The sequence below is a fragment of the Oreochromis niloticus genome, linkage group LG2, assembly GCF_001858045.2.
Source record: "Oreochromis niloticus isolate F11D_XX linkage group LG2, O_niloticus_UMD_NMBU, whole genome shotgun sequence".
NCBI lineage: Eukaryota > Metazoa > Chordata > Actinopteri > Cichliformes > Cichlidae > Oreochromis > Oreochromis niloticus.
In genome coordinates, this window is record NC_031966.2 from 9,815,163 (window position 1) to 9,838,239 (window position 23,077).

At 40.7% G+C, this 23,077-nt stretch overlaps 2 protein-coding genes across 4 annotated transcripts; both read right to left on the bottom strand.

The window, feature by feature from the left end:
- Positions 1-66: 66 nt before the first annotated feature.
- Positions 67-12,289, bottom strand: cpxm1b (carboxypeptidase X (M14 family), member 1b). Of its 2 annotated transcripts, XM_025909870.1 has the most exons (15): positions 11,913-12,289; positions 10,535-10,690; positions 7,974-8,083; positions 7,737-7,876; positions 7,363-7,447; positions 6,381-6,540; positions 6,200-6,291; positions 5,360-5,483; positions 3,419-3,615; positions 3,149-3,328; positions 2,287-2,484; positions 2,104-2,200; positions 849-988; positions 665-767; positions 67-399 (listed from the first exon to the last, which is right to left on the bottom strand). In XM_025909870.1, exons 1-15 carry the CDS (start codon positions 12,214-12,216, stop codon positions 95-97), a joined length of 2,391 nt encoding a protein of 796 aa, XP_025765655.1. In that variant the 5' UTR covers positions 12,217-12,289; the 3' UTR covers positions 67-94. The 2 variants fall into 2 exon arrangements, with proteins under 2 accessions (XP_025765655.1, XP_005467251.1); XM_005467194.4 differs by lacking the exon at positions 10,535-10,690.
- Positions 12,290-12,975: 686 nt separating this feature from the next.
- smu1a (SMU1 DNA replication regulator and spliceosomal factor a) lies at positions 12,976-21,701 on the bottom strand. 2 transcript variants are annotated; one of them, XM_003443372.4, is made up of 12 exons: positions 21,570-21,701; positions 19,416-19,626; positions 18,988-19,140; positions 18,656-18,766; positions 18,245-18,373; positions 17,998-18,117; positions 17,781-17,897; positions 17,400-17,527; positions 14,921-15,047; positions 14,661-14,828; positions 14,435-14,587; positions 12,976-14,083 (listed from the first exon to the last, which is right to left on the bottom strand). In XM_003443372.4, exons 1-12 carry the CDS (start codon positions 21,593-21,595, stop codon positions 13,985-13,987), a joined length of 1,542 nt encoding a protein of 513 aa, XP_003443420.1. In that variant the 5' UTR covers positions 21,596-21,701; the 3' UTR covers positions 12,976-13,984. The 2 variants fall into 2 exon arrangements, with proteins under 2 accessions (XP_003443420.1, XP_025765673.1); XM_025909888.1 differs by lacking the exon at positions 21,570-21,701 and adding an exon at positions 21,442-21,535.
- Between the last annotated feature and the right edge of the window lie 1,376 nt (positions 21,702-23,077).

The window sequence follows — 23,077 nt, forward strand, 5'->3', positions numbered from 1 at the left end:
AGATAAAAACATTTCTAATGTGTGCCTGTGAATCCTGTGAAGGTGGGTCTTTGAACCAAGTCCTGCTTTGTTCTCGCTTTGATCACGATCATTATCACACCCTCTTTGCCCGTTTAGCGGCAGCAGCGCGTCTCCGGTTGATCGCCTTGGTGGTGACACGCAGCTTCCGCATCCGTAGCTGCCGCAGCCTGAGCTGCAGGTCTTTGGGAAGTTTCCCTCCCTTCATCAAAAGCTCCTTCAGCCTCTCTTTGGGCATCTTGGTGAGGCGGAAATCACAGATTGTGGGGTAGTGGTCATACATGACCTGGCAGGTACGGGAGGAGGGGAAGTAGCCGTCTGTGGTGGCCGTCACCCGATACTCGCCGGGGTTCAGCAACCGCCAGTAATCGCCATCGGCCACTGCAGAGGGGAAATAACAGAAGGTGGCATGAGGAAAAATATTAGTGCGGTGGATTATTACAGTATACACAAACATCCAGAAAACCTTCATTTTTTTCCTTTATTTCCTTTATTTTATATCACGTTATCAGATTTCCACTTAACATCATGATAAAAAAATAATTAAAAATGTCCAGAATCTATTGACAGGCTATTGATGTTTAGTTGCTTCTGTGATTCTTACCACCAAAACTGATTCAATATCTGACGTGAAATAAAAATGTACCTGATCTAATGTGATGATCAATGTCATCGACTTTGATAACGGCGTCTGCTATTCCAGCCCCCGTATCCTTGTCGCGAACCACACCCTTAATACCACGGTGCACCTAACATAAAATAAAGTAAACACAGCCTTTTATAAGAAAAAAAATCAAGCCGTTCATAAAATAAACCTATAAGTAATATACCTGCTCCATGTAAGTCAGCAGAGACTCCCTGTTGTTTTCCCACTCGATGGGAAGTTCGCTGGCGTGAGGAAATTTATCACAGGACAACTCCACAGTCACCTCGAAGCAGTTTGTGTGCAGATAGCTGAAGTCATTCATACCTGAAAGTAAAAAAGAAAACTATGACAAACTTTATTTATTCAATCCAAGTTATGTTTTGTGCTGAGGTGGACTATTGGCAGTTTTTCTGATGTGTAGTTTGTTTTTAAAGACATAATCATGTTCAGCTAAATCAAACACATCGTGTTATTGAACTCTTTCTCCTTTGGTCACCTGCTGGGAGAAACCCTAGTTTATCTGTTCTGACCCGAGCGGTTTCGGTCATATTTCAGCCCTGCTTTCAGAACAAAATGAAGCTAGTGAGGGTGATCTGCGCCTGTGAATCTTACTAGGGATACCCTCGGAAAAAACTGTGACCTATTCTAATGTTTGTCAAGCCACGTCTTTACTAATACATACTGAGGTGTCAAAACCTCTCAGGGTACAGAGGTTGTATAATATCGTCTTTATCCATTCAGTCTCCTCTATTTCACCCAAAGCATCTTATTTACTTTTAAATAGGTGTACCAGAGCAACCAGGTTTGTTAAAAAGCTGAAAAAAAAACTTATATTTTGACAGCAACACTTTGTAATACAGCCCACGACAAAGGCTGTAATTCCTCTGTAACTAAATGAAATTTCAGTGTAGTTATATTTACCTACATATACTTAAAGTCCAGTCCTTGACGGAGGTGTCCTGCAGGTTTTAGATATTACCCTGGGTCAACACACCCTAAATCACTTGAATCAAATGATTAGTTCATTTGATTCATTACCTCAACAAGACATGTTGAGGAGGTCATTTAGCCGTTTAAATCAGCTGTGTTGGATCAAGGACACATCTAAGGACACCAGCCCTGGAAGCCTGGAGTTCGAGAGCCCTGACTTAAAGGTAGGCACACCAGAATAACAGGGTAACAAGTCTATTTTTCACAGGTAACAAAGAAATGATTATACTTTTATTAAATTTAAGCAGACTGTAAGTAACCAAGTAATGCATAAGTAATTTTAGGTAGTGAAAAAGTTAGAGCTAAGGTCACATGTGTCTGCAGAGTCTGATGGTATTAATTTGGTCTTGTAAGCTGATAAAGGAGACAGAATAATAATTAAATGTTAATTTAAGAAATAGAACAGAGATCTCAGCTTTAAATCTGACTTTAAAAACACTTGTTCTTACTTCCCGGTACATTGTGCCAGTCGGCTCCATTGATGATGTTATTGTATCTCAGGAAGTCCTTGTTGTGGCACGGCCGGCGGTCATGGTTGGACATCACCTGTTTTGTATTACGTGTAAAAGTACACTGTTCACTCACTTTCTTTAAGGTGTTTTGCAGTTTAATAGCATGGAAGGAGCAGTCACCTGATTGGTGCTGGCGTACACTACCGCCAACCAGCGGAAGAAGCTCTCATCAGCAGTGGGCGTGTGCTCACGAGGCGCCCAGTCCCGTGTCATGTCGTACGGGTAGGTGACCACCAGCTCTCCACCGTGGAGGTTGGCACCCAGAACAAACGGGATGTTCTGCATCCAGCTGATGACAGCTCGGGTCTCTGACGCCACCTGATGTTAAAGGTGCGGAGTTTGTTAAAACGTGCAATCAGGGTAAACTCGACTCTGTTTTAGACATTCAGGTGACATTTTAATGCCAGTAAATAGTGGACGGTATCCCCAGAAAACATGATGCTGTGGATATCTGTCCATGTTTTTAGCTGTTTTACAAGCTTGTGGAACAAAGAAGTATTGATTATGACCCTCCTGCAGCTCCTTCCTTCCTCTACCCTCTAGATGCATTTGAATTAAGACATCCTTCAACGTGTTGTATTGAGATTAACTTTGGGATCACAGGCAGGAGGAAAGAGGAGACAAGGAGGCACAAATTAGCCAAAAGAAATATTTAGGTATGACTCATCACAATACTGAGCTACAAATATTACATTTAGATGTTTGGTTTGAACTATCCCTGCTTCTGAAAGCCTCCACATGACCCTGATCCACTTGTACAGGTTGTTTTTACTGATGCCTTTTCTCAGAACTGAATCAATGTGAAAATACTGCAACCCTTGTGTTTAAACCGTTAGGTTTAAAACGTCATTAAAGGTGATGATCTCAAAGTTTTAAATAATTCTACAATAAAATATAAATATGAAATTGAGAGGCAGGAAAACAGGTGATGGAGATGTTTTTCGTGTGTGTGAGATGTGTGCTTGTCACTCATGTGTCTCACAAAAGCTTCTTCGGTGGTGTACTGTTCAGGGATGGGGAAATAGTGGTTGATGAGTTTGGACTGGTCCGTCTCCAGCTCGATGGCGGTCCACATCACTGAGTTGAGGTCAGCAAAGTTGTGGTTCATATCGATGCCTTCATAGCTGTAACGTCCCAGCGACCAGCCTGCCAGCTCTGAGCCCTGAACGTCAAAGAAAACAGGATCCTGGTAATCTATTACTCTCATATGTCTAGTGCTGACATTCAGAGCTGACAGGGGAGTTTCCTGCACCTTTTTAAAGGCCATCTCATATCCATCGGGGTTCATGGAGGGCAGAAGGTGGATGCGGGTCTCTTTGACCAGGTGCACTATGCGTTGGTCTCCCCGTTTATACTCCTGGCAGATGTACTGCATGAGATTTAGCAGGAGCTCTCGTCCCAGCACCTCGTTCCCATGCATCCCTGCAACATATCGGAACTCTGGTTCTCCTGCAGGGGGCGCCAAACACAGAGATGGAAAGGCTGGCTCATACCAGACTTTTACTTGTCATTTGGTTAATGCCTTTTAAGATTTAAACACAAATCTCATCAAAATCCTTTATGTGCAGTGGATATCATATGCAACAGCTTTTAATACACCTGCAGTTTGATGTTTTACACGCAGAGTTGCACAGATCAGTGGGCCACATACTGCACATTCAATGGCAGGTATCTCTGAAATGTCACGTTATTCTCAGAAATGTTAATGAGGAGGACTCTGAGCTCACTTCACTGCTAACTCCACATACGGCACATAACATGCAGAAAGTGGGACTTTCAAGTTAGATTCTCACCTGGGGCGTCTGTATTCAGCAAGGGTCCTAGGCTAGACCCCTCATGCTGCTCTCACAGCTAGAGATTGATGAGGTACAACACACATGCTATGGCAAGGGGGAGCCAGGATGACCGGTCAGGGGGGAGATATCATCAGCCCTCCCAGTGTGGTGTTCTGGGCTTATACCAGGGGACCAAGTATAAACTGACTATGGGGGCAGATTTGCATTCAATTTCTTGTTCACACTATGTTGAAAGGTCATATTCTATAAATATGACCTTTCAACATAGCTTCAACAAAACACTGATGACACAACCATCATCAACAGCACCGTAAAATAAATGACTTCAACATAACAACCTGAAAAATCCTCTGGCAGTGATTTTTGCACCTGTGAGAGGATTTTATCGACAACCTTGTAGAAATGTAAATGAGTGAATTAGCATGGTCTCCTGTTCTCCCTCTGTTTGGCTGTGCTGCATTCGCTGGCATGTTTTTTGGCGGGAAGTACCCTACCTACCACTCTGCTGCCACGCGAGCTGAGTTGATGAGGCCAAAGAAAACATTTGTACACCTTAAAGCAAACGAGGGAGAACTCTGGACTGTTTATGTGTCGCACAGTAGTGCACTGTATCTGAAGAAGGGCTGAAAGACACGGTCAGAACCAGCATACTGACCCGCTGACCTCTTAGTTTACTGTCTCATTAGGGCAGAAGCAACATGGCAGCACAGCACCATGTGGAAGATTCAAGGTTTAGTTAAAGCTTTAGATTGGAGCTTTCTTATGAAACAGTGCCTGCCCAGATTAAAAGGTGAATAAAACTGTAAATAATTACATATCAATGAAAAGACAAATTATGTTGAGGAATACTTTGACCTAGACGGAGTATATACAAGGACAAAAAAGAACAGGCTCCATGATAAACCCCTGTGGAACTCCAGATGTCATAACAGCTGATCCACTGGAGTACTTTCTAGTGATAGCTGAGAAAATCCTGAGTTTAAGATAAGATTTAAACCAGTAAAGAGCCAAAGCCCTGACTCTTCACAGTGTTCCAAGCTCTCAATGATTGCAGCTTTGTGCCATGTTTCTAATTAGAACTAAGAAGTTCAGCTTCTGAGAGGTAAACAACAGCCATTAAAAAACACCAGTGAGGAGGAGGTGGGACGTCATGAACATGCACAGAGCACCACTGCCATCCTCAGGGAATTTGGGGTTCTTTGCTTTTTTGCGTTGCACAAGGATACTCTGACATCCAGACTAGAGGAGTCAGGGATCAAACCACCGACCTTCTAACTAGTAAGACTGGATTAAGCTTTGATTTGTGATCAATAAACTAATGATTTCACTGATGAGCTTTTCTACCTAGATTTAAGCTTCCCCCTCCTGCAGCTTTCACATTTCTCTGTAAGTCTCACCCAGCTCGTGTTTTCCTGGATTGTCGGAGATCTCCATGACGTAGAGCTTCAGCCCCGTGTAGCTCTTCCCGATGCTGTAGATGCGGGTGATGTCAGGGCACTCGTCTTGTACCGACTTCATCAGCTGGGAAAACAAAAAAACGTGTTTCACTGACACTGACAAGTATTTCAAAGGGCAACTGTTTTGTAGCCTCATTGGAAGTGTGTTACGCTTAGATGATGCCCAGATAAAATTCAAGTGCATCATTTCAGCCCATCTCAGTGGGAAACAAATGATAGGTATAAAAATGTGGGGTAAATTATTTTACAAATGGATTATTAGAAATTAATTATCTGAATGTTCCTCATTTAGTCTGAGCGTTTTTGAACCATCTGAAGTATTTATCCAACAATTCTTTTAGGAAATTGAAGTTAAAAAACTGCCAAAGAATGCATAAAATACACATACAAAGTAAGTTAGATGGCCCAGGGAAACGTCTTGTCACTGAAGAGGAGTATAAACATTTCATATGTCTACATCCCATAAATCAGCCATGTCAGAACTCTGGGTATGTTTGGGGAAGGCGGACCTGTGTTGGCTTTGGTTGTTTGTTTTCTGACCGTCAGATTCAGACAGCTCGTAGTGACAGCACAGTGAGGATGCTGCTTCCGGGGAATGAAACCTCTGTATATTTGCTTTTGGTCAGACCAAGCAGACCACACACACACACACACACACACACACACACACACACACACACACACACACACACACACACACACACACACACACACACACACACACACACACACACACACACGCACGCACACATTAAAATGTTCAGGATATAAAACAAACACCTTTCTCATCTCCTTATAGTTGTGGTGTCTGAAGTCCAGCTTGTCTTTGGACTCTGTGGGCTCTGTCTGCCATGGATAGATACTGTTTGGATCTGTAAAATGGGAAACGTGTGTCGCTTTAACTAAATACATATATCTATATGAATGTAAAAAACTATTTCCAGCTAGTGGCCTCTTGTACCTGGGAGTGCACAGCCCAACACCTCAGCTCTCAGGCAGATGTCCCCCTTTGTCCCATTCTGGTACCAGGTCTGTGGGTTGATCCGAATGTAGCGTGCCACTGTGGAAGTGTCGAAGAGGGCAAGGACGGGTGTCTCTGCATCTTGGTTTCCTTCAAATATCTGTGACACAAGGACACATTTAGGTTAACGACCTAAAATACAAATACTGTAAAAATTGTACTGTAAAAACTATTTTCATAACTGAGGAAGAGCACATTGCTCTATCACTGCAAACCATGAATTTTAACTTCAGTTTGTGCACGCTTGTCATATTTTGATCCCCTCTGATTTTCACCACCTGAATTCAAAAGCTCTGTGCAAAAAAAAAAAGAAAAAAAAAAAGGTTGGACAAAGCACATCTGGCACATCGTGCCCAGCTGTGGCTGAGTCACACATGCCAGACAGAGCAGGGGAAAAAAAACAAACCCCAACAAGCCTGCACAGTTAAACCAGTTTTTGCGTTTTCAATAACCGAACGTCACAAACTTTGCCCTCATGCTGTAAAAATGCTGTGAAATAGCAATATAATCTTTAAATGTGCCGCATCAACACTACGGACCAAACTTTCCTTTACAGACTTTGTTGGAATGATGGTAACAGCTTGCGGGTAAATTAAACTCTAATGGCTTTTCCTTTTTTCTTCCATGAAGTGGGTTCAAGCTTCTGTGGTACTAATAACACAGTATAACGCAAAATTATTTCACAAATACAAGAAAAACACCAAAAAAAAAAAAAAAAAAATCCCTAAAAGTCAAGTGATACATCAGTTTGCTTATATTATTTTGGGCTGTATTCTTTCATAAACCTGCAAAAGGCTAACCCGTTACCTTCAACAGATAAACCCAAGAAAAGAACGGCCTTGTGACTCGTTTTATAACCAGCTTAGAAAGTGAAATGTATACACAGAGTACAGGGAAGATCAGAGCTTGGATGTTCACTCACAGCCTCTTCAGTCCCGTTCATACATGGCTTCCAGACCAGTGTGTCATTGCTGAACTGCACCTTGTAGGTATGCACAATGTCCCAGCTGTTTGTGAACAGAAAACACACATCTGGGTTGTAAATATGGCACATATGATATGACTCACACTTTTTAACTTAATCAAGACATTACCAGGTTTCAGAAAAAGAGCCCAACCTGAAGACAGAGCAAAGCCTACTTTTATGTGTCTTAAATTAAGTAACATTGAATAACATCTCAAAGTAGGCAGACTTTGGGAACATTAGCTTGAACTTAAAAATGAAACAATACTTCCATTCTGCCCTGAAACCAGTTTCCCAGCAGGCTTACTGATTTCTAACCCACCAGCACTGACCTCCAGATGGAGTTGCGCCCCTGGAGGATGACACCAGTAAAGCGAGTCAGCCGTCGAGCGTCGACCTCCAGCCACTGCTTCTTATCCCTGTACTGAGCACACCAGGCCCCATCATAGATATCTCCATCCACTGTTCCAGACTGCCACACACAAATGGAATGCACAGTATTTATGATGCTTCTGCAAGTATAGCCTGAAGTGGAGCGATGGATCTTTTTTAAAATTCTGTGCAGTCACCTGGATGTTGAGTCGACCCCTGTGGGGACCCAGGCCTCGGCGCTTGTAGGACGAAGCCCTCAGCTGTGTGTCTTTGACCTTCAGTGACTCGAGACCCAGTGGAGGACATTCTGAGACAACCAGCAGGGCTTTGTCAGTCATTTCACTTAATTATGAATGCAATTACAGGAGAAGGGGTAAGTGTGAGTTCAAAAGGTAGAAGTCTGATTTTTTTAGAACGTTATTAAAAGACAGAATATCTGTGAACTGTCAGTTTCTGATTATTTTTCCCATCAGACAGAACGCACTGTTGGAAAAAAGTTTTCTTATTTACACTGAAGCACGTTAGATTATTTTAAAATGCAAATGTTCAAATCAAACTACCAAGAACTTGTGGCTCAGTGTGCTTTGACGCCCTGCATTAATATGTGATTGTATAAAATATTCAGCAGCATGGATGCATTGCATTTAAACAAACATAACCTTGCCTTGTACATATTTTACTGAACACATGCACACACGTTTCTCGTGAATAAAAGCTGAGAGTTGACCCCTCAAAAGCATTTTTCACATTTTTCAGCAGATTAAATAAAAAGGCAGATGCTTCCATACAAAACTCGCTTGTTTGATGAATTTGGAAATGCTCATCAATATTGTTGAGCTTTTAGTGGGCAAATCTGAACCCCTCTGTACAAGCACTGAGTGGAAACATAACTATTATTATTTTATGTTTTTAAGACTGTTACTTTTTCATATCTCTTCATTCTTGATGGGTTTACAAATTAAGCCCAAGGCGGCAGGTAGAAAACAGAGAAAGCTGAAGAAGTGAGGTTTCTGTAAACCTGTTCACGGGCTCTGCAGCCGTGAGTCCTCGGACAGACTCTCATTGTCTGCTGGGTTCAGCTCGGTTCAAAATGCCTCCTCCTCTTAGGAAGCTTTATTAGCTGCTAAAAAGTGTTGGGCCAGAATATAGAAGTAGCATAAATGAATTCTAAATGTTGGTGGCATTTCCTGTAAAGACCCTTTCCCCCTTTTGCCTTGCACTCCTGTAGGATCTCTTTCAAGTTGCTTGTGAGTCAAAATGTGTCTTTGTTGCTGCTGACCACGGGAATCCTGCCAAACCACAAATTTATTCTCAAACTTCTGAAGCGGAGCCAATGACAGCTGGCAAACTCGCAACGATGCCCGGATTACACTCAGCTTTGACTACATTAAAGGAATCCACAACTGAGCTGATTAACTGTGTAAATAAATTCCACCAGGAATTTTTCTAGAGGTAGAAGACCATCATTATGCCTCTTTCATTTTTCTCCAGCACTAAAGATTTCATCTTTCATTTAAAATGAATGAAGCCATAGAAGATGTTTTCCTGACCCTGAATCTGACCTCTGTGCTGGTTTCCCATTTTTCACAGACTCGCTCTTTGCTGCTTCCTGTTGTTCTAAAGTTCAAGTCAAGTCACACTTATATTAACTTATGCATCATGCTGCTGATGAATGAAGGCAAAAAAACACCTCCGCTATCAACCAGGAAGAGGCAATATTATAAGTTTGACACGTACTTATTCTCAACACCCAACATTTTCTGTCATATCACTCACTGCTAATCTCACCCCAGCACTGTCTGACGGGCCTGCATGGATTTTAATGAACATCGGCTCTGATTTGACACGACATGACAGCTTGCCTACTAAGCATTTATTTCTAGCCATCCTCCACTGAGCTAACCTTCGATCATTCCCTCTGTACACACAGATTAAGCAGACAGATGCACTATACACACACACGCTTACTCAGCTGGACGATTTCCGGTCTAGTACACAAATATGAGATATGTACTGTATATACATATTACAGGGGAATATGCACACAGCAGAAACCAGACTGTGCATAATCACACTAGTAACCACAAAACACTTCTATTCCGTGATGTGTGTTAACTACAGGGACTAAGTTCATGCTTAATGATACAAGAGGGACAAAAATCAAGAGACTCTAAGAGTAAAAGGAAGCTAGAGGAAGATAATAAAACTCTTTAAACTGAAGTGAAGGAGGAGGAAACTCACTGTATATGGTACAATACATCATCTCTTATCATGTTCTAATTGTAAATAACGAAGACTGGCAGAAGCAGAAAGGTGAAATCTGTGAGCAGTTCAGCAAAAGTCTAAGTCTGCACTTTTTTTCTTTTTAAGGGCTTCAATGAATCAATTTTGCGTTTGTATCATGAATACCTGTGTTTTTAAAAGTAGCTGCAGGTTGATGGAAGCTGCTGCCAGGCTTTAGTCTGAGCTTGCACTGAACGAGTGTAACACACAGCAGTTATACATCAAGCTGATATAAAGTACAAGTTTTTACATATACAGTATGCCTCCATTCAGCACTGCCTTGAGTTTGATTGTCACAATATTAAACCCATAAATGGCTCTTATTTGAGCTAGTTCAGGAAATAGTTTGGTTTGTTTGTGGCTGCCTGTTGTGAGTTTAACCTGACAGCAAATGCACCTCTTTCAAGCAGGAACAAGCAACCAAACCTGTCTGATGGGCATACTGTATACTTTGGGGCTAACCCCCAATACATACGTGGGGCTGTTTCTGTGGCCACTGATTGGCTCACTCTTTTTTTGACCTGGGGTTTTGCTCTTTCAGCAGCATTTGGCTTCTTGTCGATGACTTTGGGTTTCTTCAGGACCGTTTTGGGCTTCTTTGCTACCTTAATGCCTCTGGTGGACCTCTTTGCTATAAAAAAGCAAACCATTTCATGCACAACAGGACATGCATTCCTCATACAACATGCAAAATTTCAGACAGGACAGTTTACAATGGAGCTTTGCTTTCAAGGAAAATAGCTATATTTCAGTCTCTAGCAGAGAGCTAGATGAGACTCTCATATATTTCTATTAATAATAAGTTGGTCTGCTTATTTTAACACAGAAACTGGAAAAAGTCCTGCACAAACAATCAAATTTGAAAAATCAAAAAAAGTTTAACTATGGAGACAAGGCCAGCTGTTTCTTGGTGCTGTGCATCATTTTTTGATGCGATAATAATAATGTACAGTTTCATTTTTGAGGGTGAGATGACTCTTGCAAAGAAAGCAAACAAGATGTTACCCCCTGCACCCCAAGTCTGCGAGACAGTTAACATGCACTGTCCTCCTTGAATTAAATAATGAGCCCAATAAACAAACTAACAACCCCTTTTTCAGTGATGTCAAAGAGTTTTTCAATTTCTTTACTCATTTTCAGAAAAAGAGCCACAACAAGCAGCACAAACTTGAGACTACATTCATGTAAATGCTGCAGTAGATGCTCTGGATATGCATCTGCTCGCTGTGCAGTGGAATGTTCCGGCATTACCAACATTACATGTGACTGGTTTTAAGAAGAGTTGCCTTCTCTTTTCTGCTCTCGGGCATCACACAGCCCATCTGGTTTTCATCAGCCCAAACACACGGCTAAAATGTTTCACTGCACCCTCTGCAGAATGTGGAACATCCTCCCCCAGCCCTCGGACAATGACTCTCCGACCGCAGATATGAAAACACTAACACAGTCCTTTTACACTCTGAGAATCTAAAAAACTTTGGGTCAACTGTGGCTTCAAGTTGTGGTTGAACGTCTGTCGCTTCATCAGTGATTAATGCGACCATGACCAGAGTTGGTTTGTTGCATCTAACTTTCAAAGCAGAATTTACATTGAATTAAAGTTTTGGCTGCTTTGTTCTCTTTCACTGTCACCATGATGCATTTACACTGAAACTGTACCACAAAGGCTTTTTGCTTAAGGGAAAAGTAATGACCAGTAAAACCAAAGGACAATCAGTGGAGTTCATTTGCTCTCATGTAAGCTTTTCCATGAAGGAGAAGCCTTTGAACTTAACAATTTGTCATCAATTTGAGATTAAACAGCATTAAAGAAAATGAAAAACAGAAATCAATATCAGTTTGTGTCCACTCACCCAACTCTGGAGGACCTTCTTCTTCTTCTCTTTCAGTTTTTTTACCAGCAGCTTCACTCAGACTTTCTGGAGCTGTTGTGGGTTTGCTTATTGACTTACGATACCTAGTTGTGAATCCTGTGGTGGGAACCTCAGTGGTATTGGGTTTCCCTGCAGAAAAAAGGCTCTCGGTTGAAGTTAGAGCTGTGTTTAAAGCCACAGTGGCTCTCCTTGAGGTTGTGCCATCTGCAGGTCTGCTTATAACAACAACAAATGAGCCACAGTTCAGATAAAAAAGCAGAGTGATGAGCAGAAATCCTGCCATAGCAACTCTCCCCTGCAGAAAACCCTCTAACACTAACTTCTCATTCAACCTCTGTGACCCGCTGCTCTGCAACATCAAGTCCACAGCAATGCAAACAACTTCCTGTTGTATATACAAGTTAAAAAATAAACCTTAGAATGATGTGAAATCCTCTGAATGATAAAGATAATGAAGACATGGGAAGACAAATAAGTAATTTAAAAGCTTTTACAGTTTTAAACGTAGGAAATGTTCATTGGTGTAACAAGAAGAAACCACCACATCGTTTTTTACATGCTGCCATTACAGGAAACAATAAAAGGCTCCAGCATCTTTAGAATAAATTATCTTTTAATAATTCTCTTAAATTTTCTTGACTTGGTAAAATAATCAAAACAATTCTGGTGACAATCATCAGAGTAGAGGTACATTATACTTTCCAAATTTGGGCTTTTATTTTGAAGGATTTCCAAACCTTCCTTACCTTGCTGACTGACTGGAAGCTCCTCTCCTCTCTACAGAGCTGCTGTACTGACAGCCATGCACCAGTTTATTCAGGGATTAAACTCAGAGGCACAGAATTACTAAAACTTCTTCCAACATTCAGGGAGGCAGGAAATGAAATGTAGACCGAGCTGCCTTTATAAACTTCAGATGTTTTGTGAGGTTCTTTTTCTCACCTTTAAAATGTGGAGGATTTCTTGAATTAACGGTATGTCGCAATGATTCAAAAGCACTGGAGTGGATTATTTCTTTTGCACAGACGTCACATTTCAGTGCTCTGGTTAAACAGCTTTAATGGCACAGACAGACGGCGTTACACAGGACGTGTGCATCCAGACAGCAAATTCATATAAATGGATATAAAAAAACCAAACAAACAAGAAGGAAAAAACACAACACATTTGACATATTACACCCCATTTCCAAATGATAACCAAATAGGTGGTATTTTCTGGATCACCGAACAAAACTGTTTTCTGTCCAAGATCAGCAATGTTTGAGGAATTCAAAAATTCTGGGTAACATTTTCTTCATCTTACACTTTTTCTACGCTAAATGAGAGGAACCAACATGCAACCATCTTACCAGATCTTACTGAAAAAAAGCAAACAAAAATATATTTACAAAAACAAACTTTTAAAATGAGTCGTCTCAAGTATCTGCACTCTCACTGTGGACCTCTCTCCTCCCTCTGAAGCGCTCTGACATAAAAGTTGGAAATGCTCGCGTGTTGAACAACAGAATCTTATTTATTGAACAGCCAGTGAAAATGTGCAGAAAGCTTTTCTTTAGGATTTCATCAAGTACAGTTCGAGAATTTGTGACAATCACGTTTTCTTCACATTTTTAATAATTTCTGTGGAAAACTGTTACTGAAAACAACAACAGCTGGGTGGCCTACAAATTATTAAATAGCATCGCTGTTCATCAAACTGCTTTCTAAGACACATGAAATGAAAACTTTATTTGTGAAAAATATGCAACAAACCTAAGAAGCTGAGTTAAATAAGACTCTGCTGTGCAAACACCCCAAACTGTCGTAAGCTGTCAACATTCACATGTATATTTTTTAATGATACAAAAACTTCTTAAAATTCTGCTCAGTCTTTGCATTTTTAGTCACTACTGTGAAAAACCGACTGTGTTCCCATTAATTTAAACCTCTGAACCACCTGAATCTGAGAAGGATTCATTAGGGCTGCAGAAGGTTAAATAAATCAAAGTGGGCGGAGCCATGTCCAGACTGAGGAGAGCATCAGTCTCTTCTCCTGAGGTTTTTTTATTTTTAAGGTTTCCAGAGCTTCAGCAGGCCATCCTCACTGTAGGTGGAGATGAGGTTCTGGTGGGGGTGGTGGGCGATGCCGATAACATCCTTCTCGTGGACCTGGAGATGGGAGATGTAAGATGTGACCAAGATACACCAAAAACATCAGGAGTGAAACAGAGTGGAGCTTCTTCCAGTCTGAAGTGATGGATTCACACAAAAATTACCCATTATTTTGCAAAACTAAAACAATCCCTCCAACTTCAGCTACTGTGTGTAAAATGGAAACACATCAGCAGTGACCAGTATGACACCTACATGTATATAGTCTTACAAGGAAGACAAGGCAGCTACACATCTCCCCTTCAACACTGACTTCAAAACTTCAGTGATAAGAGCTTGGGGGAGGAACAGAGGAGGGAATATGGTGTGGTATTTTTGGAAACTCTGATCCTGAGTGCCGTAACGTACCGTCAGTGTTCTCTCCAGCTTGCCGGTGACTGTGCTGAAGCAGTAGAGCACAAAGTCTTCACCCACGCAGTAGATCCACTCGCCACGGGGCGACAGAGTGCAGCACACAAAGTCACCACCTTCCCTCTTACCGGAGCTGAAACTCCTCACGATCTGCACAACAAGAAAACAGCTTAATACCTAAAACTCCCAAACAACTGTTAGTGATGTGGCGACATTGACGGACCTGTCCCTGCATGTTCATGATGACCACTGTGTTGGAGCGGTTGCACACGACAAAGTGCTCCGGGTTCTTGGGCAGCAGGATGACGTTGTTGACTGTGATGTCAGTGCCGGCTGACGTTCCCAGAGGCTTGAAGGTGCTGCTGCACTCAGTGGTCTTCACGTTCCAGACCTGAAACACGTTGAAGATGAGTGGGAAAGCAAGAGGCATTATGAGAAAGAAGTGGATGAATGGGGTTATTTTTAGTCAGCTGCTTCTCTTACCTTTACTGTACCATCAGAGGACGCGCTGATGATGTGATGGCCGTCCGGAGTGAATGTGACCTCGTTGACAAACGAGGAGTGACCGCGGAACTCCTTTAGAGTTTTACCCGACTTCAGTCCATGGATTCTTATGAAAAACAACAAACAAACAGGGATGATGTTGACATAATCACATTATTAAAGAAGGGTTCCTGAAGAGCACAGTAGTTTTAATGAAGATTGGAAGAACAGTAGTCTATTCAGCCTTGTTAATTTCCTGTGATTCTATATTTTCCATTGCTGATCAAATATGGAGGCTAAGATGGGATGCCACCGTTTCTGTTGCTGGTAAACATCTGGGAGTTTAATAGAAACAAAAGTAACTATGCTTTTAAATCAACACTACATTAATGTTACAGAGGACCAGGACTAAGTATTTCTTGCCCAGCTCTAACATTAACGTTATTATTTGTTAGTCATAGCTGGTAGTGCTACCATAATCATAATTAACATAATTACATGGCTAATGTTAACATGTGTGCCAGTCAGGTAAACAGTGTAACTGTCTAGTACCTAAACCTGGAGCTTTATTGAGCTCTTGAAATTCCTTGTTATTACTGGTTGGGTTGTTTGTTGCTAGTGTTCATGTGTTCAGCTGCTAGTGGGGGGAGGGGCTTTAGTAAATCATGTTTAGAGGAGCCACCACTGCTGATTTACTGACACAAAAATGCAGCTGTCATTGTTTTTTAAAGTAAGTGTATTTAATAATTTAAGACACAATTAGTATTGTCTTTTATTGCCAATGGTAACAATGTTCTTAGCATCTAGGCACTATCTGTTGTTAGATAAGAGAACTTCAAATCGACAGTAGCAGCCATTCGTACACTCACACAGGGTGGAGCTAAAAACTACGGTTCTTCTTAAACAACCAAAATCATCATGATGAAAAGCCAATCACAGCCCTTTACTGAACTTGGCGGAAAAAGTGATCTTTCACATCCTCCCATCCACCTCCTACATGCTTGAACACAACCAGATCACACTTATGATCCCATAGCCTGCTTTGAAGTTTGGTCATCATGGACATCAGCACTAAGATCATTCATTTGGTGTAGGGCTGCCACAAACGATTATTTTGATAGTCGACTAGTCACCGATTATTTTTGCGATTAGTCGACTAATCAGATCATGCATCCATTGGACGTAAAATGTACAGCTTATTGCACCAGCATGCGTCTGCTCTTATATAACTATCATTAGCTTACAGCTTGAAGTGTTTAAGGTATGTGCTAACTAAAATTAAAGACAAGATGATAGTTTATTACACTTTTAATGAAATTTGCAGATTGTTTCAGTGAAGTTTAATAAACTCAGCCGTCTGCTCCTTGCTATCTAAAATATAACAGGACACCGGAGTATATTCTCGAGCATCTCACACTTCTGATAATCAGTTGTCTGCTTGACGTTTATTCATCTGTGCAAAAACTATAACTTTATTTCTCAGCCAAACCAATTTACTCAGGAACAAATAAAATACAAAAAAAAAGCCAAACAATAACATTTTTAAGTTATCTAAGTGACTTATATTACATGTTTAACCTGAGCAGCGAAAGACGGCGGTGAGTTTGAAAACGATTTGCCGGGGGTCCGGTGTTCTCACCGACTCTAATGAGCCTAGAAACCCGGCTCGCTATCGAGCTGGTGGGTAACAGACGTCTCCGAAAACGTCGGAGCGCTTTTGAAAATATGTGGTGTCTTGATAGACTAAGCAGATATTTGAGGTTTACACAGCTACATTCTCACCTGAAAATATGTTAAACGTTTATTTTGTGACCCAGAAAGAATAAGAGTAATATTAAAACTAACTAGCTGCCGCCATTGTTGACAACTGCGCTGGGCCGCGCTATGAATTCTGGGACACAGTTTCTTCTTCTTCGGGGTTAACGGCAGCTGGCATCCTTGTACATGCAGTGCTGCCATCTTCTGTTTCACTCCGTTATTACACTCTTAAATACTACTACTTATTCCTGCGTCTTTTGGGATCTTACAAAGCTTCAAACGACGCGTCGACTATTAAATTAGTCGTCGACTAAATCGTCGACGTAATCGTGACTAGTCGACTAATCGTGGCAGCCCTAATTTGGTGACAATTAAACAACCTCGCACGTCCTTTGTATGAGCTTTAGATTTTGGGAAATAATAGTGGCAGCCGTAACCACTGTATTGTCTTTATTTCACACCACAGTCGCAGTGAGAAACTAGAAGTGAGTGCATTATTGAGTTTATTGTGTTGGGACACACATCGTGCATCATGGGGCTAGAAAACACCACCCTAATGGCTGCACACCCTCCTCTGCTGCCCCACCCCGGCAACGATGTTGTCATAGGGCGACAGGAAAATGGAGCAGATTGCCTGACATTAATAAGCAATATCAGCACTGAGATCAGTAACATCTTAACAATTATGATCCCTGGTAAGGATAAACAGATATTAGTTTACCTGATGGTCTGATCAAAGGAGGCACTGAGGAGCTGGCTGCTGTCCTTGCAGAAGCTGACACATGTTACTCCTTTGCTGTGGGCACGCTCGAACCTCCTCAAACATTGACCACTCTGGATCTTCCAAACCTAAACAGACACATTCAGTTTGTTCTAAACTCGTGTTTTAGTAAAACAGAAAACACACGAGTAAAAGCGACTGAGGTTGTCAGTTTTCTGAGAGCTTTCATGTGTAATAATTAAAATTTCTTCTTGATAGGCTTTATAATTTTATACCAACAGATATGGTTATATAGCCTAAAAATGGGCTGCAAGTACAGAACTGGTGAATGAAACACAGAAGGACAATGACAGAAACTGAAGTACAGCTGGTCCTCTATACCTTAATCTTTCCATCCTGGGCTCCAGTGGCCAACATCTCTGTGTCCCGACTGAAGCCCATACACAACACGGCGTCATCCATCATCATGAAGTTATCCTGGGCCTGGTATTTCAGATCCTGCAAAAACAAAAGACATATAATAATTAAAAATCACTGCCATAAACAGAGTGATATTTAGACAGAAATTAAATCTGCCTTTCTTTTCATTTCAACCCACCTTCCTGATTTTGCCAGTTGTGAAATTCCAGACTTCGATGAAACCGTCCACAGAGCCAGTGACCAGATACTGACCATCAGGGGAGAATCGGGAACACTCCACGTGAGATTTCTGTCCAAACTGCGCAGGGAGGAAAAACAAATCACGTCAGAACAAGTTTAAGTCATGAACTTGAAATGTCAATAAGGCCTGGCCACAGTGAAGAAGCTGACTAATGCAAACTGCCATTTTGGGATAGTGTGGGTACCTTGACGTGTCTGCTGAGCTGCGTGGGAAAGCGCTCCTCTTCTACATCTTTAACGGCAGCTTTACCTCTGAACAAGTCGATGGTCATGCCAGGAGGCAGGAGACCCTGATGCTGCTGCCACTTCAGAGCCTACAGAAGGAAAAAGATGACGGGGGACAACATAAGTATTTGCATGTTATCTGCATAGAGGAACAAATTTTATTATTCAATTTTATTTATATAGCACCAAATCACAACAAGGTGCTTTATAGTGTGTAGTTAAGACCCTACAATAACAAAGAGTCGATATTATGCATGCAGAATCATAATCAAGGACAACTACGCTTGTACATTCCTATTTTTTTTGTAAAATTAAGAGGCAAATGAGTTTCACAAACTAGTACAACACCTGCAAATTTCCAGGTCACATACCTGTCCCAGCAGAGCCATGAGACGAGAGGGAGGCACCACGCTGACCTCTCCTGCCAGGGCCTGAGCGATGGCCGCCCGACGCTTCTCCTTACTGCTGCCATCTGGGTACGCCTGGATAGAGTTTCAACAATCCGTAAGAAACAAAAATGCACATCTATTACAAATGTACAGCACATTTTAATCTGATGTTCTTTCTGATTTAAAACCTTATGTTTCAAGATTTAAAAAAGAGAATTTATCAAAGCCTACATTCTACTGAGGAGGGAAAAAAAAAAAAAAAATCAGGAAAAAGTGGAAAAAATAAATAAGTCACTTTAAGCAATTTATCTCACCTCTCTGGGATCAAAGTAGGAGCGAGCCAGCAGGTTCTCCAAGTGGATGTATCTCTCTGGCTGGGTCTGTTTCAGCATGATCATGGGGTCGGTCTGTCTGAGCAGTGAACGAGCTGCACCCAACTCTCTCAGTTCAATCAGCTCTAACACAACCTGGCGAGGGAATCAACACAGAGGCCCAACTTAAAACAAACAAACAAAAAGATCTACTATGCTTACACTGGGAGATTTGCTGTGATACAAATGTACAATGTACTATCATCATCATCAACATCTATCTATAACTCTCTCAATCTAATATTCACACTTTACTGTCAACACTTCTTATTGTGTACAAACAAGTCCTCATTCCCCTTGTATAATCCCAGATGATGATAATATGCCAGCGTCTTCTGGATCTGTCAATCAAAACTTTATCCAGACCTTACCTGTTCGTAAAGGTCTATCAAGGTCTTGTCTGGCAGCTTGAGGGACTGGATAGCTTGTAGAACAGTATCCCAGTGGCCGCTGTTGATGTCTGCCACAAAGCTCTCTATACTGTCCACTGTGTTCAGAGACACTGTAGTCTCCTCCTGCAGAGTAGCTAGTGTCCGGTGCAGATTGTTCTCTTTTAAGTACTGCATAATCAGACGGACCACGCTGCGAAAATAGACAAACAACGTAAGACAGAAGACGGCTCAGCTCAGGTAAAGCAGCTCAGGATGCGCTCTTTTTACCTGGTTAGGATCTCATAGTAACTTATACCAAACATAAAACATTATCTGCATTTTATATTCACCAAGTCTTCAGTATGCTCTAAGAGTGAAATAGATTCTCTGGTGTGGGAATAAGTGTTTGTGCCTTACTAACACGTTGCATTAATGTGGCGCATAATCACTGGGATTGAAATGCATTTAGACTTTGATGCAGAAAATAAATGCTTTTATGCTTGACTCTTATCTGCTGCAATGTCTGATTATACTGACACAAATGCAGCCAATCTAAGAAGATAGATAAGAAAAAAATGAGAAGGCTATTTATCGGCTATTCATCATGGAGAAGATTAAATCTGTTGAAATAATTCACTTTAATCTGGCAACAAACTAAAGTGATTTCTCTTTCATTAGTGTAGGAAAATGCCAGTCCTGCATGCACTGAAAGCCCAGCACTCATTTTAGAACTTCTAAACTCAAACTATTTTCTAGATCACCATCAGCACCACCAAGGGGGTGCCAGGGGGGCAAAATCTGCTGTCCTCCCCAGAGGCCCCTTTAGCAAGACTGTCCTATGTTGGTAATAATTTTAATAAACTTGATGGATGGATAAAACTGTTTTGAATAAACGTGTTGCCAACAGATTATTTTGTTTTGCACCAGTAAATAGTTGATTGTGAAACACATGGAAATCTCTCTGTGGTGTTTAAAATGTCAAAAGTCTTATTTATTTATAGGTATTTGATCCATATCAGGTTGCAACATAGAGACTGGCAAACAGTTCACACTCATACATTATCTAATACTCATTTATCTTTCCTCAACAAGTTTTCTCTTAAAGTGAACTCCATTCTGGGAGACTAATCTTAAGCTGCTCCTGCTCAGCTCTGGTGAGAAACATTAAAGAGTTGGGACTTCCCAGTTAGTCAATCAGTCAATTAAAATTGATTATTATGGCTTTCAAAGTCATATCTTTTCCTTCTCACCATATTTTTCAAGTATATAAATATATTTGACAACATAATAAAACTGGAAATTCTGTTTTTGGTGTGCCACCCCAATATTATTATTGCCCTCAAATGGCCACCACTATGAAAAACACATTCTGAGGCATCCCTGTATGTTAAACTTGCTTTGGAGCACATCCTTCAGTCGTAATCAATATCTTTCCCTATTTTTTATTGTTACTGTGTTTGCCATAAATTTTCATTTTAAGGAGTAAGAATCTGCAGACAGATGTGTGGTCATTTCTAAACACTATCCCTGCTTACTGCTAATGTTTTCACTAGTATTTCTTCTTGCAAAAAGCCTCAGTTTAGATAATTCAATTATGGATTCCTGCGAGATTTTGAATATTAGCAAATTATGAGCACTGTTTTGAATCTAGTGTGAATCTAGTTTTGAATAAACCGCGTCGACAAAAAGTGGAGTTACTGACACTAAACGAAGCGGACTTAATATCTCAAGTAATCTGGCTACTTTAGTGAGTTGCCCAGGTTGGGTTTGTTTGAATCAGTAACACACTTCCAGCTCATGTCAGAATCTACGGCGACTGGGAAGCGCACATCTTAAGCTAATGCTAATTTACTCACCTCTCTTTCAGTTTTGTGCACAGAAGCGATTAAAATATAAATGATCAATAAATAAACATTTCATATCACATAGGCACTCTTTCAACTGACACTACCACCACTTTCCAGTCATACACTACAGTGTATGGCTGGAAGTTAGCTCGTTAGCTTAGCACAAAAACGCTACCTACCGCTACTGCAGTTTACTGCAGGATGAAGGAGGCCTCACTGCCCAAAATGTGATCAAATATGGAGCTTTTAAAACCCAGTTTACTTTAATAATAACCCTCCTTTAACAATAGTTAAGCGGAGTACTCACTCTGCAGATTCCACCTCCAGAGACATGATTATTTATGTGAAAACAGCCTCCAAGATGCACTCCTGAGTCCACAGCAGAAGCAAACGCCAGGAACACACGGCTACGGCACCGGAAGAAACAGGATCAGGAGGCGGGTTTTTTTTTTTTCCAAAATAAAAGATTAGTTTGACGCTCAAATAACGGAGTTATTTTTGTTATTGCCGTTTTTGTCTTTGGATGACAAAAATTTTCACGTTGCGACGTCTTTATAATATTTAACTCTTAAAACAAAAACAAATAAAGATACCAAATAATTGTACTAGTTCACATTACTGTATATAAAAAAACCCTGTTCAATGTCAACTGACCATCTGTTTGTGTATATCATACACAAACTAACTAACTAACTAACAAAAATGCTGAATTTTAGCTTTCCATTGTTATTAGTTTGGTCAGAAAAAGGTAAGAAGTATTTTTGTGATGAAGCTGAAGTTCAACATAGATTTCTGAGAGCTTGAGTTTGGTTAAAAATTTGACAGCAAGGTCTGAACTACCATATTTAAAGGTTTATTGAAATAATAATTTCAAAGATGTTGGTTGAAATTTGTAACACAGATGATAAGTATAAAAAATACTGCTCAGGCTTAAAATGCCCCTAACCTCATCACAAAACTCTAGAGTATTTTATTTATTTCATTAATAACATTACAAAGCTAAAATTGGACAGTTTTAAGAACTTTTCCATCTGCCAGGAGTGTTTTTTTTTCAGGGAAATCACAGATGGTCAGGCTGGGAATTTTTCTTAAATCTTGGTCAACTGATATGATATAGAATTACCCAGATAAAATAAAAACAGGTATCTAATCCAGTGTTGTTCAGTGCACTTAAAACTTCCTTAGTTTTAAATTTTCTTAATTATTTTTCTTTAAAACTGATAAAGTTATGAAATTAGTCTTTTATTTTGTCCCATTTAAGGCACCTGTAATTTTTTTTCAATGTTGCCTCCAAATATCCATGTTACTTTGGTTGAGTAGAACGTAATTCAAATTCACCCACTGATTCATGATTCCGCCGCAATATTCACATTTGTTGTAAATGTTCTAATTCTGAGATCAGTTATTTTTAAACTACAGGAAAGTCATAAATGCTTGGGGTAGCCCCAAAGGACAGCAGAATTATTTTTCTGCTAGAAAAGATCAAATAAATTAAGATGGATATTTAATTAATTAAGGTTGTTTGAGTGTGGATATCCTCTTGCGTCCTTACATGGCATCAAAGCACCATTCCCAGCAGTACGGGATCTTTTCTTCATAAGCGTGTAGCGTGTGCACAGCCAATTCCCCTTTTTTGCTGATCAACAGGGGGTGCTATTTGCACAGTTATGGCATCGAGGCCCTCTTGACTTCCCTCTTTCTGCCCGTGAAGGTCTTTCAAGGTTATAATGATAATAGTGCACAGTGCAGCAGCACTTCAGACTGCAGGCCTGGGTTTGATTGTTTTGGCCAATCATGACATAATCCCACTGTGAG